Source organism: Dermacentor andersoni, chromosome 10 (assembly GCF_023375885.2).
Source record: "Dermacentor andersoni chromosome 10, qqDerAnde1_hic_scaffold, whole genome shotgun sequence".
Taxonomy (NCBI): Eukaryota; Metazoa; Arthropoda; class Arachnida; order Ixodida; family Ixodidae; genus Dermacentor; species Dermacentor andersoni.
This window is the reverse complement of record NC_092823.1, coordinates 55,238,386-55,253,906: the sequence shown is the minus strand read 5'-3', so window position 1 is coordinate 55,253,906 and position 15,521 is coordinate 55,238,386. Positions and strand designations below refer to the sequence as shown.

Genomic DNA, 15,521 nt, shown 5'->3' with positions numbered 1-15,521 from the left:
GTATTTAATTTAAAGCACTTACACTGATTTAAAAATCAGTGACAGTGCATGCGAGCCTGTCGTGTGCAACATGGACGACGATGGGCTGCCGATTATTGGGCACGGCGTTGATTATACCAAGGTAAATAAATTGAGAGCTTTAAATTTCAAGAAAGGAAGAGTTAAGAAGGCTCCCATTTCACTTTAACTCAGTTGAAGTTTGTTCGTTATAAATAGCGTTGTAGCCTTGTGAACACTTGATTGGAGTGAAAGTGTGGGTGTATTTCCCAAGTGGTTTCGTGTCCGAAAACATGTGCATAGGACGCTTATGTTTGACATTGTAGCGATTTTCATGGCACTGCTTCCTCATTCTAAGCCTTTAATACGATGTTGTATACTCGATGTTTCGCATATATAACTGTGCCGACGGTTTACGCCAGTTCTTGCTTGTAGTTTCTTAAGTCTGATCACCATCTACTCTGTTCCGTTTCAGGTCCCACCGATCCAACAGAAGCGGACTCTAGCTTTTCTCAACTATTTCCTAACAAGGACGACTTCGTTTCTCAATCATTTCGCAACTGTCTGTGATGAGAAACTGGAAGACCTACTCGTCAGAATACAGCGACTGGAAGCATCTATGTGCATCTTAGAGGCGAAAGTAAGTTTATCGAGCAGCGCGTTTACAACAAGTTTTCTTGTAATCGATTAATCTATTTGTAACCTAAGCAAGGCATTGTGCTCGATTGCTTACACCCCTGTTAACGTGGGCGCCGTCAACCGCCCTTGGGTCGATGCAGATTAAGCGCTGCTACGAGTCATTATTAAGTATGTTTGACTTCTGTGCTGCCCTACTTGCGCAGTCATCGTGCTTCGATTGTATTCGACAGGATATAGTACAGGTTTATCTTCAAGGTAATCGAAACTGCGTGTGTGAAATGGCATCACGTTTATTTTGATCATTCACGTCATTTCAACATCCCTGTATAGGTTGGATTGGCCTTGAGGTTGATCTGCATAGACTTAAAGAGACCCTGAAACGATTGTGACGATTTGTACAAACGTACTCAGTCTGTAGGGTAGGTCCTTCTGATCATTAGGTGATGCATCTAAGCACTTCACGTAAAGCATGTAATTTATTATGAGGTTTTAAAAATGTACATCGCTACCAATCGCAGCGGCGCCGCTCCCTTGAGTTTTCAGCCACCCCACCAATATTGACACATGTCCTCCATCTGACGTCAGTAGGGCGAGCTAACCAATCGGCTACCCAGGGCACGTCATGGATTTTTATAACTTTATGGTGAGCAAATGTTGTTCGTTATAGTTGGAATGTTGGTTAATTTGTTTCTGTAAAAAATAAAAGTTACAGAAAGAGAATACATAACAATTTATCGCTACACTCAAGCACTTCCAGCACACAGCAAGTGTCGTCTGCTTGTCTAGCAACATTATCCTTGTTGATGCGAGCTGCACGGTCAGAGTTGGTCTCGAGCTTCTTCTTCCTGAGCACTATGGATCCCCTTGTTACATTGTGGGCTGCAAATCTAGCGATCGGTGACGTGTCAAGCTGCGACATAGTGTCCCTCTACAAGGCTACAGACTAGTGGAGTGGCTGCAGCACATCAGGCTGTTGGTTTCCGATCAGTGCCAGGTTCTCTGCATTTGTGGCCTTCACGCTGGAGGGTTACTACAATAATAGAGAGTTTCAGTGTGTCCGGTATTTGGGTAAATGCGACCGCAAACTGATTGGGCATTTCGTTGGATTAGCGGAGGCATAAATGTGAACGGCCTGCATGGTGCAGCCTTGGTGGCACAGAGCTCAACCGAACACAGAGCTAAAATAGCAGTAACCAATTGTGTTCTACTTTGTTGCTAGTGCCAATTTACGGCAGGAGCTTAATCATTAACACATTGTCTTTTTAAATGTATCAAATGTTTTACACTTGGTTACAGAAATATTAGCTCTGTGTTTGGCTGGTTAAGCTATGTGCCACCAGGTGGCTAGACTGTGCAGGCCAATCAGGCTGCTCGTGGGCTCACGTACGTCTGCGCTTAAGTTCCTCAGTGCAGCGGTAGTAGTATGGAGGGGTTTTATTTTACGCCTCCACCCATTCGTCAAAATACCCAGCGCGCCTGTGGTTACTGGAATACTAGACACACTTGGTGCTGCAACACAATGCTCGCAATGCACACTGCTTGGATAGCTCTCTCTGGGGATCGATGGCCAGGCGGTTAGCAGAGAAGTTGGAGAGGCTTTGTGCGCTGACTCCAAGACAACCAGAAGTAGACGACACAATGTAACATCATGACGCAGAGCCAGTGAAGGCGGAGCTTATTTCCGATCACTTAGCAAACAAGTTGAGAAAAAGCATGACAAGGTAGGAGAATAACTTGAAACCGTCCGTAGCCTGCTTAATATAATACGCTTCACTTAAATTGTAGTGTGGATGTTTTACTGTAGCTGTACCCTACATGTCTAGAGAGAGAGAGAGAAAAAAAACATTTATTCGAACCATCGAGGTGGTTGAGTTTGAGGTCGAGTGGGCGGTGTCCTCATTCCAGGACTCCACTGGCCATGGCTGCTCGACGTACTTGCTGGACGAGAGCTTCTTGTCCCGCCAGGGTATCGCCGGTCAGCTGTACCTCCCACTGCTCAAATGACGTGCTAGGCGTCTGTAAGTGTTGAGGTTTGCCCCCGCACCCCCACGAGATGTGAAAGAGTGTAGGGCGTGTGTCGCCGCACCAGGGGCAGATGCCGCGATATGTATGTGGGAACATTTTACTGTATCTGTGTCGGTTTGGAAATGTGTTTGTCTGAATAAGTCGGAGAGCTACAGCATCTTCAGTGCTGAGCTTTCTGTGAGGCGGAGGATAAATCCTGCGGTTCAGTCGCTGGATCTCGAGTCGGTCGCAGTAATTGGACGGCAGGGGCATGAAGGTAAAGGGTGGGGATTGATGAGACGATTCGTCTTGCCCCGCTTGGTTGATTAGCGCTCGAGCTAGGGCGTTCGCCCTTTCGTTCCCCTCCAGACCCGCGTGGCCCGGCGTCCACGTGATTTGATGGTATTCTTGCAGCCTCGGGCCTAGAATCTGAGCCGCCAGCAGCGGTGTTCATCCGTTGGTAAAGTTACGGCAGGCCTGTTGCGAGTCGGTAACGACATGGACTTCCCTGCCTACCCTGTCTTCTTGCTACATGCCTAAAAAATTCATCCAAACCATTTAAGAGACCTTTTAATATGGTTTGAAAGTACTCGCGTGACAAAGGGCTAGCACGTTGGCGAAGCAACTCTCTGCTCTAGACCCTCGTCGCATCAGCAGCTTCAGTACTCGGTGAAGTTGATCAGCATTGAATTTTTCAATTCAAACCACGAATCATGATCAACTGCACCAGGTTCGAAGTCAAATGTAGTTTACTATGTATAGTAATGCTCAATCTGCTATGAGTTTATCTGAAGAATGACAGCATGAAAGTGGCTGAGAGATCTTTAGCTGCAGCGGTAGTTATTACTTCATTTTTTTTTTCTTTATGTATAACCCGAGCCTCTTATATTAATTCCCGAGTACCAGCTTTTCAGACACTGGTTACGGGCCACTTTCAGGCTGGCAACAACCTTCATTTGACGCTCCACCACTGCCCTTTATTAGCAAGGGTGGGCAGTGGAAGAGCAATACCCACACGTGGCAAAAGTTTACCGTTCTCTGGCAGTGACGGGTGTAAAATGTGCAGGAATCTGCTCCCACGACAATGTGCATACATCTATAGTGACTGTTAGGTCACCTCCTAGCAGGGAAGAAAATGATGTGATTGTATGCTGCTCAATGGAAAGACGTTGCTTCTAGGCAGTCGCACTGTACAAATGGGACAGTTGCAAGGCACTCATCCCAGCTCTAAACGAATTGCAGCTTTTCTTGTGTTCTTTTTCTTGCTCCGCAGTGTTGCACCCAAACACCCTGGACGGAAGTATGGACTTCTGTATCGCTAGCTTCCATGGCATCTTAGTGTGACTGGGCAAACAATTTTAAAAAGTTGCGGCAGAACTCATCAATGATGATTTTCGAAGTTATGCGAGAGCCATTCGCACAGCACACATACTTAATTCAACTTCCACTGCAGCCAACTGAGTGGAGCACGACGGTGCATCCGTCTTGCTGCATCACTTTTGCCGCTAAACGCACCGCGCATCTCTAGAGAGCTTCTAACCCTTCACACGCGACCCATGCATGCACGTCAATATTGTGATGATGACTGCAGTACTCTTTGGCTCTAACGTCGCACGTATTCCGTGCTCCTTCTCAACTATTGGTGGGGCACCAAAGATAGGTCCAGGTTTGATTTCTCGGAGGAACTACATTTTCTTATTTCTGTTGGCAGTTATAGTATAAAGGTCAGATGGACAGGCCAAAGTCTGGTAGGTTAGCCAAGAAAATGCTCTCACATTTGATACAGGAGGCTGTGGTTGAACGGAATTATGTGCTCATCTGGAGTGGCTGCTAAGAAGTAAGTTCACTTGCTTTCAGCTTTCGTCGATTCCTGGCCTCGAGAATGTGACGGCCGGTGCAACTGAAGCCAAGCCGGAGGCAAATGATCAGCAGAGTACGACGCAGGCCACGGCTGGACAGAGCCAGTCACACCAGTCGCAGGCAAATGGTCCCACGACTGACACAAAGGCCGAACCCCTCCAGGCAGCAGCCACTGCAACACAGCCTCCAGCTGCACCAACAAACACGGTCTCCAAGGATCCTAGGTTTTCAAAGTACTTCAAGATGCTCAACTTTGTAAGTGACTCGAAATCTTGCCAGCATCGCTGTGTTGCCTTCTGGCTGTTCAGCTTGGGCACTGTATTGCAGTTGAGCCTCACTCTAATAATGTCACATCAGACAATTTCATCATATTCAATTCGTTGATTGCTTATTTTCGTTATACTCATGGGCTGATATCAGCAAGAACCATTTTATATACCTTGTTATATCCAGCAATTCACTTAGCTGTGTTTGTTATATTGAGGTTCGACTGTATACACTAAAGTCCTGTGCACTTTTTTTATTCGGTTACCGTAGCTGCATAGTATACCACTCTAAACGTGTTTGCAAACTTTCAAAATATGTGTGGGGAGAAAGTACGCACCATTTGGCTTGCTTTGGTTGTGTTCACCTGCTGCTCTGCCTGCCAACAGCAGATAGGTCATAAACAAGGCTGAACGAGCCTGACAGCCTGTTCGTCATGATAAACCTATTTGAAGGACAACCCCTGCAAATCTTGTAGGTTTCTAGCAGGCACAAAATTTGTATTGAGCAATAAAGCTAACTTGGGTGAATTGGTGATACATTTCAAGGTGAATATATATCAGCACACGAAAAACACTGGACTGCAATCGGATCGTACGTTATCCTGGGCAGTTTGGCAACATGCATTTAATGGCATGATGAAGAGTTGCATACTTTTCCCCAGTTTGATTTTAAAGACCTGCATGCACACTCGTGATTTGTGCTTTCAAACGGACGATGCAGCATGTAACAGCGTAGCTATGCGGGCCTACACTTGATGCCACTGTGCCATTGGACAGGAGTTTTTTGTAGTGCAGTAGCCAAAGACCCAAGTTATGACTAATACACTCTCCTTATGCTTAGTTTAGAAGTAACTTGAGGCTATTTGTAAACAGCATTAGTTGAATGTTGCACATCAAGGCACTTGATAACCATAGGCAGGCGATTTTATTGCTTACTGTTCCTTTTCATGAACTCAGGGTATTCCTCTGGGTGCTGTTCAAATCAAGATGCGGCAAGAAAATGTGGATCCCAGCATATTAGAGTAAGTTGCTGACGTTTTCTGTTTCCTGGTGCCCTTCCTTCATCTACATTTACTTGCACCGATGTTTACTCTCTGTCCTGTATGCTATGGTTATCCCATCTATGAAATGTTACGTCTATGACTTTATTGTGATGGCGATTTTACGGATGCTCGAGACCCATGCACGCTGTCAACGCTGTTCAACTTGATGACACCCGCGTGGTTCTCCCACGCAGGAGATTCCTTTAGAGACATGGAGTGCGTTTGGACGCAACGATGATGAAGCGAAGCCGACACATTGTAAACGCTATGCTCAGTCACCTCACTTGCAGAGCCAGAACTGTGTTCTGCCTTCTGCTGCAGGCATGAGTGTTGCACACACGCCACTGTAAGCACATGGTCCTGCCGAGATGCTGTGCGTATGCACTACTCTTGAGTGGAAGGGGCAGTGAACATCGAGCTAACGTTATCTAATATTTCAAGACGGTACTAATTAACGCCGACAATTTCCTGTCGGTCTCTTGTCATGCGTCATTGGGGTGCGACGCCTGTAATGTCGCTGGTAGCTTATCACACGAGCATTGTGAGATGCCTGGTAGCTGCCAGGGCGCTGTTCCTTCTACCCGGCAGCAGTTGCCTCGCATGCTGCGCCTTGTCAACATGTCGCATCCGTGTATAGTTAGAACACCGTCCGAGGAGTCATCATCTTCAATCTTTACGGCAATATCGTAAGATACGGATACAGATTATCTGGACTGATAGCCTACATTGGCTAGTGGCCGGTCCGGTGAAACGCATGAAATAGGTCAGCAATACAATAAATAAATGAATAAATAACTGCCCTGAAACACTAAAAAGATTTGTACATTATCACAGCAGTGCAATAAATAATGGGAAATATAAGCAGCACATTGGCTGCGTGTAAAAGAACTATCTACAAATCTTGATTTTTCAAATAAAATATTTTAGAACCACATTTAAAATTTCTCTCTACCTTAGTTTTCATGGGTAGCTTATTCCAGATTCTCTGCCCATGTAATTGAAGGTCTTTCTCGGTATAAATTGTAGCATGTAGACAAATTAAATTGCCGTTTGATGCATGTCTTGTGTTATCAGACGGTATGGTGAAAAGAGTGACACTGGTAGACTGGTGTGTATTATTTTGTTAACAAGGAAGGAAACCTTATAGTTACGAAGTGGTGGTACCAAGAATATTCATTGTTCCTGAAATATATTGTTAATATTGCCATTTGCACAGTTACCACATTATTTATAGTACACTTATCACTCTGTTATGTAGTTGCAGTAGTTGCTCCAGATATGTCATATATATTAGACCCCATGACAATACCTAATGTGAGGATGACAAACTGCCGAGTACAGCGACCGAAGCACAGAATGGGGAAGGCATTGGCATCCTTTAGTTGGCGCATAGCAGCCACACGCCCCTCTCCTGCGTACACTGTGAGCTTGTTCTTCCCAGCGCAGGTGCTGGTAAAAAAATCACGCCTAACTGTTTGAAGGAAGCAACTTTTCCAACTGGAGCGTTGTGCAGATAGGGCGTAATTGATAAAGTGTCAATAAACCCTGCTATCACTGTCAATGCTTCGCTCTTTGAGCGAGCTAGATTTTTGTTTATTGTAATAGCAATTATATGGACACTCCAGGCGAATTTCCGCCATCGCCCTGAGGTTCCTTATTAAGTCCAAGTGCAATAGGGTCACAGCTGTACTGTAGGCGCGAGGATGTGCCAAGAAGGATGGTGGCTTGATGCGGCAGTGGCTTCTCGCGTACTCAACGAGGGGAGCGGCATGACGTGTGCGCAGTAGGGGGGGGAAGGGGAGGCAGGTGAACCGTCCACCTCCTCTTCTACTCTGGTCGCAGTGCCGCATGGCACAACCGAGAGCGGCCGGGTGCACCCTGTCTTGAAGGTAATCTGCAGTCAGTGCAAACACTGGGCGACCCGAGTAGCCTGATGGCTTCATGTGCGATCTGTTTCAGAGCACCTAGATCGCTCTGAAGCGAGAGGCAGCCCGAAGAGGAGTTCGCTTGCCGCTGCTGCCTCTCTTGATCGCACCAGCGTTTTATCGAGTGAGAGTTCGGGTTTGCCTATGTGCGCGCGACACTATGCCTGTTAATTTAGTTTGTAAGTAAACGTGTACAGCAGTTTATGCGGTCGATAGGACTACAGTAAACCTTTGATATATGGAAGCTGCTTTAAGCGAATTATTGCTTATTTTGAAGTTTCTTCCAGTCCCAACTGAAATGCATGCAGTTTAAAACAGGATTGCTTGAAGCAAAGCGATAAGCTGCTACGTTTTGAGCGAACGGTCAAGAAGTGCATGCACACTCAGTGGCGCTCAGCACCTTTCGTGGCGGGCGAGGGAGCAACCGTCTTCGTTGCAGCTGCGCCATCACGCTGCATGTGCACCCTTTTCCTGCATGCTGCTTCCATGTGTTATCATCGGCGAGTGGGTACGCAGTCACAGTGGCGCTCGGCACCTTTTGTGCCCAAGTCCCGTGAATAAACTAAAGGTAGCGGAATTCCTGCTCTCCTGGCCTCACCTGCTCACTGCAAGCACCTTCCCTAACTCTCGCCCTTTAAGTTTGTTCATTTAGAGCAATAGCAATTATAGAGACACTCCGGGCGAATTTCCGCCAACAAAACGCGGGACGCAGATAGACACCCAACTGCAGTTTCCGGGAGATTTTTCTGTCAACCGTACAACTGGAATAAATGGTCAAAAACTGGAAGTCTTGGCATGTATGTTCCCAGCTCACCCTTGCACCTACAGCGTAGGGCGCACTGCTGCAATCTTATCGCACTTGGACTTTGTACGGTGCTTCAAGGCAACGCCGACACCCCAGGCGGCAATTCACCTTGAATGTCGGCGTCACCGTGAGGTTCCATACTGTGGCTGTAGCATTCAGGAACGTGAAAGTTACTCTGCCACATTCTTCGTTCACGGAGTGCCCAGAGTCGCTCGAAAGCCCTATTGGCTCCCTCCCACAGCTTGCGCAAAAGAGCCAATGGCAAACGAGAAAGTCGATCCCAATTGAAAATGCGCCACATGACACCTGTATTAGACTTCTGCAGAGTCACGTTTGTTGAATTACTGCTTATACTATGAAATCTTTTCTTCATCCCATTCACTTCATTTTAACGAGGGTTTACTGTACTAACCTTACTTTATATAGCTGTCTAATAATTTGCTACTGCAATGCATGCTCCACCTTTCGTGCAAAACTGCAACTTTTTCTTCAACAACAATTGCACCAGCATTTATGTGTGTCCAGGTGCAGTTTGCAGCGATAGTGCAGGCAGTATGCGTAACATGTCTGCTGGCCAAACCTTGTGCTTGGGAGGCAAAATGCAGTCATCAGTATGATACTGTCACGTTAAGTTTCGATTAGCTCTGCCCAAGGAGCCTGCCTACACTTCTTTAACGAATAATTGTGGCTGCCCCCATATTCAAGTAATAAATTAAAACCATATGATCCAAATAGACGAAGCCTGATAAATTATATATGAAAAATGAACTGCTATATTTAATTGATGTATAATTAATGGGTAAAAGATAAATGCAAATATAGGAAAAGACAATTGGTCATGTGGTTGACTGAGAAAAAATGTTAGCCTATCAGTTATCCGGATTCTTCTAATTAGAAGTTCTTTAACTGTACTTTCCACCATTGTTAGTTTCAAGCAGCAGAATTAGTCGTACAGACGTGTTGGCATGGCTTGATTTCATCATCTTAGTGCCTTGCGCATTAAATTGGAAGTTTTCTAACTACACAGTTTACCATTGCCAGTTATGATAAGCAAAAAAGTAATCATGAGACATGCGTGATCATGGCGCCACCGCACGTAGTTGCGAGAAAATGTGTTCACGTGAACAGCTGAGGCTACTCATCTGCTGGTGATGAAGTCACCTTTGCCCTTCTTTTTTTCCTTTCGTACTTTGTAGCAATCCTGATGCACCAGCGCCCCCGGGGGCTCCAACTTCTCCATGTCCTGCGGACGACGACAGCTCCGACGACAGCAGCCTGAGCAATTGATGCGTCAAATTTGTGCACCGGCACCCACATTCCATGCATGGTCGCAAACATGCGCCTGGGTACATCCTCGCCACACTCGTATTCATGCCAAAGCAAGCCGCCGTGCTCAAAGAAGACATTCAACTAGCTTCAAAGCACCTGTGAAGAAGCCTTACAGGGAGCCGGTGTCACCACAGCTTGCCGCAATGTGGTGTTACGGCACGTAACACTCGCTGTTACTTGACAGACGCGTGCTGCAGTCTTTGGGGTGTTGTGCCCATGCTGATAAATATTGTGAGCTTAAGTGTCACTTGCAGTCACAGTTGCTCTTTGTGACGGTTCAGGCAGCTTAGTGTGCAAGGAATATTTGTGTTGGCCAAAAGATCTTTCAGGAGGGTCGTAGGGTAGATGGCAGCAATCTAGGTACTGAATTGTGGGAGGGTACTTGTACTAGCAGCTTCGCAGGTGTTCATGAATGGATGGGATGCAATGGAATAATTGAGACATTAACCATAGTTTTTATAGTTGAATCTTGAAACTAGTAAACAGGTATGGGCGTGCAGGAAGAGTGCAGACTCTCTTTTGTGTGAATGAAGTGTTGCTGATGCAGGCCAGTACAGCTCTGTAAATTGGCATCAGAGCATTCTTGTTGGCTTCCTGAATTTGGTATTGAAAGACATTACAGGGTGTGATGATGCTGTTTCATTTCTCTGCGCCACTGGCTTGTACCTGCTGCTTTGTGAAGCAGCAGTGCGCGATGCGTGTATGCTTTAGAAGTGTTTTGTAATCGTAATAGTGTTGATGGCTTGCTCGTGGATTAATTTCCTCCCCGTGTCATTGCACTTTGGGGTAGTCGGTGCTTTTGCACAAGAAGGGGAGGCCAGTTAACATTCCTCTAACAGAAAGTTTGTGCATGCAGACCCAGCCTTCAGAGTGATTTCGCATTACAAGTGCAAAATTAAACGCAAATTGTACGTCATATAGTTGCTCGTGCCGTGTACATTCATGAGAGAGTTTTAGAAACAGCATAGCGAAGCGACTTTGTGTACGCAAAGACCCAACCTTCATTGTAGGCCCTTTGCATTCTTTTGTAAGCGTGGTGGTCTGCGTCTCTTAATTTTGGGCGCACAGTATCTAAAACTTCCTATTGTCTGTAACCTAAAGTGATGCTTGGCTGTTATGTTCGTGTGTTACTGAACCGTATACGACTTGTTTTTATTGCCCCGTTTCTTTTGGCTGCATGGAAGTTCCAAGCCACTGCACTGAAAGGGAAGAATGTTCGATGCTTTCTTCAGAAGGCGTGCGACTGTTCGCTGAAACAGTGAGAAATGTGATGGCATGGCCACCACATGCCGAAGTATTGCATGAAGCATGCCAATGTGACACCGACTTTTAAAGTTCCTCTTTCATCCTTGCTTTCAGCACGTAAATGAAAAATACTCTTGTGTTTGTGCGGGTGGACACTTTGGATAGAGCTGAAATCATGGCTCCTTTATATGTTGTGATCCTCGCAGTGGTGTTTTGATCACCAAGTTTCTTGTGTATCACGTGCGTGTTTTCAGCGGTAGCAGGCAGACAGTTGAAATGTTTGCAAGTTTCTCTAGTCCATGTTGTTTGTCCCTGTTTCTTGCTTTTCATGACTAGATAGCACGCCTAAAATCGCCTGCCATGTAGATTCCTGACATAAGTATTTAGCATGATGACATGGAACCGCATTAGAAGCTCGTCAACGCTGCTTTTTATTTGTATGTGTAGGTTCTTGCTGTTCATGACTGCATGCTGTCAGAAATGACCTGCATGCCGCAGTAAAATTCATGATTTAGGTGTTTATCAAGGTAGTAAGGAGCCACTACAGGAAGTGCTTCCTAATCTTAACCTTATGCAAATGGCGGGAAGAAAGTCGCTATATTGCTCTAAGTGCAAAGCAGCAAGAACAGTGTATTTGTGCTGTAGCACTTCATGTCAAAACGTGAAGGATTGAGTCACCTTACCTTTTGTGTCTTCCACATAATCTGTCCAGAAGCTGCAGTATTTGTCAATTCATTCTAATGGTGCAATGCTTGGAAACTTATGGATTTCCAGAGTAGAGCGAACCCCGCACCCTCCATCACTGTGTGATCTTGTTTGGCATTTGTGCGTCTTGAACGTCTTTGTTCGTAGAATCGCGTTTATTCGCAGTCACGCACATGGTAGTGTGCAGGTCACATTTGAAGCACTTTCGGCTTATGTGTGATTCCCACGGCATTTGTTGCATTGCACATTTCGTATTGAATGAAAATGAGACGTGGAACAGGAAATTGCAACACATTGGCATTTTTTTCTCAGCTATGATTAACTGCAGTGCGTCTACCTGCCTTGTTAGCCTGATCATTTTGCTTCTGCACCAATGCTGTTTCTGCCACACTCATAAGGTTACCGGTGTTTTTTTAATTTAACAGCCATTTCATGTCGTACTAATTAGTGTGTTTACAAGAAACAGCTGGAAAGTCCAAATAATTCAGATTTTCTGTTATAGACAGGGTAGAATCAGCAAACTTGTACTCTATGAAGAGTAAAGAATCATTTGGGACAGAAAATTCCAAACTTATCTTGGGAATGCTTGGCATACTAGTTAGATGCTATCCTCTGACACCCATTTCTGAAGATTATCATCTACTACTTAACGCATGTATGTACATTGAAATAAGTCATTTGATTGTGCAAAAATAAAGGTGTGTACTTCCGTTCTGTGTACCTAGGATGACGTAGCAGTACTAATAAAGCTCCACTGTGTTTATTTTTCCCATAGTGCTGTATAAAAAAGAAAAAAAATACTACTTGTCGTAAAGTCAAGTTTGCGCTGTGTTCCCACAAGCATTATCATGTAATATGCCACGCCTTCTGTGTTAGCAGTTTCCAGTAAAAAAAAAAAAGCACTGTTTAGGCAATTGTATTATTGCTACTCCTCGCTATTTATATTTTTCAATCAGTATGCTGATTAGTATGATCAGATATGATTAGTATGCTGATCAGTATGCTGCATTTCACTTGCTTCATGCTTAAGAACATGTACGCTTTTATTTCTTACGTCCACAGTTCATCGTCTTCGTGATGCACTACACTTTTGACTTCACAGGCAAATCTGCGAGCTGTTGGGTTCTCTATGGCACCTACAGTTTTCAGTTGCCAACGATGATTATTAAGAATGCTTGTTCCCAGCTTCTAGCAACACTTCATTAATGCTGTGTGACATTGGGTCCTGCTGAGCAGACTTTAGTTTTGCATTGTTACGACCAGTGCATAATGGGAGACGATAACACGTCTTCCATGTTTTTGTCTACCGTTATGCGCCGTTTGTAATTATGCAGAACCAACTCGGCCAAGGCTGCACCTTTACAGACTTTAGTAGTGTTGAATAATTTTAAATCACTGCCTGTGGTAATCACCACCCTGGCATTTGAAACACCATTATATGGCAACAATATATCAACTTTCAAAAAAAATTCTCTCTAATGCTTTCAATGTTTCGAAGATAATCTTTGAGACAAACTAGCATTAAAATCAAATCACCTTCATGGACTTTTTGCCCAAATTTTACAACATGCACAAGGTTGATTGTCTAGATTTTGATCCACTTAACACTGCAGCAAAAGCAATGATGTTATGCGAGGACTTTGTGGCTAAGCCCTCGGCAAAGCGAGTTGGAATGCGTGCGCTATTTATTACCTCCATAGCTGACAAATCATTCCAGCTGTAGACTCCATTGAGGGCACTTTCGTATGAAGTTCAGTGTCATACCTCGCATGTCAAGTCGCTTGATTTCTGGATGTGCCTGTTTATATGCGAGCTTTTGCCTTAGGCTGTCCACAAGATGCTTCGAATGTGAAGCTGTTTCTTTTTCCCACTTTGTTGACACTAGACCAAAGGCTGGAGCCGTTTGTGATATGTGAAGGCATTGTGATAAACTGGAAGCTTGGTGAAGTCTGTATTTGTATTCACCTGCATTTTACAAGACAATGCAAAACAGGTGAATGGGCTGTTTGCAGTTATGTAATTATAAAGAATACATATCATTGGATGAACTGGACTTGTATTTGTCATTAAATGGTGGGAAATCTGCTAAAGGTTGATTTGAACATGCAACGGCACGGACTGCATAGTCATAAGGGAAAAGCTGTTGCATGTTGCAAAGGGAGATGATGATGTACGGGGCCATTTGTTCTTACAGGGAAATGCCGAATTATTCAAGGCAACATAGCTTAAGAGGAAGCTTTAGCTCAGATGCTCCAATCTAAATACGTGGGAAAGGAGAACTCGTTTTTCTCGGCAACCACTGCACGAAATTTGGCGAAGTTTGTTGTATTTAAAAGAAAAACTTAATATCTTGTGACTGTTGGTTTAGAACTCTTTGATTTAGGTCGTCAATTTTTTATTAAAGATTGGCAAATATCGAACATTTTCAGAAAACGAAACTATCATGTTCACAACTCTGTAACTGCAACGAAAATGATATCGCAGTTCTGTGAGTTGCATCTAATAATATATCTAAAGCGTACAAAATTGATATGTTACACATGAATCTAAAAAAAAATTAGTAATATGAAAATACAGCTTTTGCAGAACCCTTGTAAACAATGGAACAAATTCACGTAAAATGTAAAATGACACATCGAATTTGTCCGCTTTCAATGATCTAATGGATGCCATTCACAGAATCGCGATATCTGTTTTTGATGCAAAGCTATGAATTTGTTAACTTCGTGCTTCTCTCTCAAATACAACAATTTTCATTAAAATCGGCCCGGGGTTATTTCAGAAAAGCGTTTTTGTGTTTTACATGTATTTGAATAGGCCGAGTTGGAGTTGGGTCTGAGCTAAGGCTTCCTCTTAACATTCCTTTTGTTTGACATTAAGCATGGTCAATTTGAGGTCCAATGTAGGTATGTATCAGTAATAGGTTAATCTGCAGGCCTTCACAGGAAAATTTAATCGCATATGTGAGCATTTGAATGATACTAGTGAGATGTTTTTTTCCAAAATGAGACTGTAGTGTACATTGCTATGTGTTGCAATGTCGTCGAGACTGCGAGGGACGGAATAGAGGGAGCGAGAATAAAGGCGCACTAGAAGGTGTAGCCAATCTATTTTCATGGAGCCATGGTCGTGCCAAAAACGGTTTGCATGTAGACATCGCCCATGAAGCACGATGGCTACGTAGCATCTGCTTTTTTGTAATTTGCCTGTCGTATGTATTGAACCCTAAACCGATATTAAAGCTTGTACAGTTCTGGTGATATGGTGTTGCCGGCAAATCATTTAGAGCAGAGAATTACTGGAAAATTTAACAAGCCAGCAGGAACTGTTTTCACAAATAAAAATTTATTTAAAATTGAGCTGTGATATGTAGGCAATTTGCGCTGAATGCATGGAAGCAGACAAATAAGTGAGTGCATGAAATGGTGGGTGACCTCAGTCTCATTAGGATTATGACTTTTGATTAGGATTAGGATTAGGATTATGACTGTAGCAGTGTGCATGTATGCCATCTCTCTGGCCTTGCTGCTCTCAAGCGCTGTTTGACAGGTATGGTGCAAGTACAAGTACTGTTTATCGGTGCAGCCACCGTGAGTTGCTGGTCTCACCTGTGCTGCAAAGAGAGAACAGGCTCTTTGTGCGTGTACCTGTACAGGCAAGTCCAATCACCTACTACTTAAAGCATCATTACAGAATTTCTTAT

General features: G+C 44.2%; 1 protein-coding gene across 1 annotated transcript; it reads left to right on the top strand.

Moving 5' to 3' along the window:
- The first annotated feature begins 52 nt into the window (after positions 1–52).
- CCDC53 (Coiled-coil domain containing 53) lies at positions 53–15,078 on the top strand. The gene is made up of 5 exons (XM_050190888.3): positions 53–121; positions 473–637; positions 4,498–4,755; positions 5,724–5,788; positions 9,736–15,078. Exons 1-5 carry the CDS (start codon positions 71–73, stop codon positions 9,824–9,826), a joined length of 630 nt encoding a protein of 209 aa, XP_050046845.1. The 5' UTR covers positions 53–70; the 3' UTR covers positions 9,827–15,078.
- Positions 15,079–15,521: the final 443 nt, after the last annotated feature.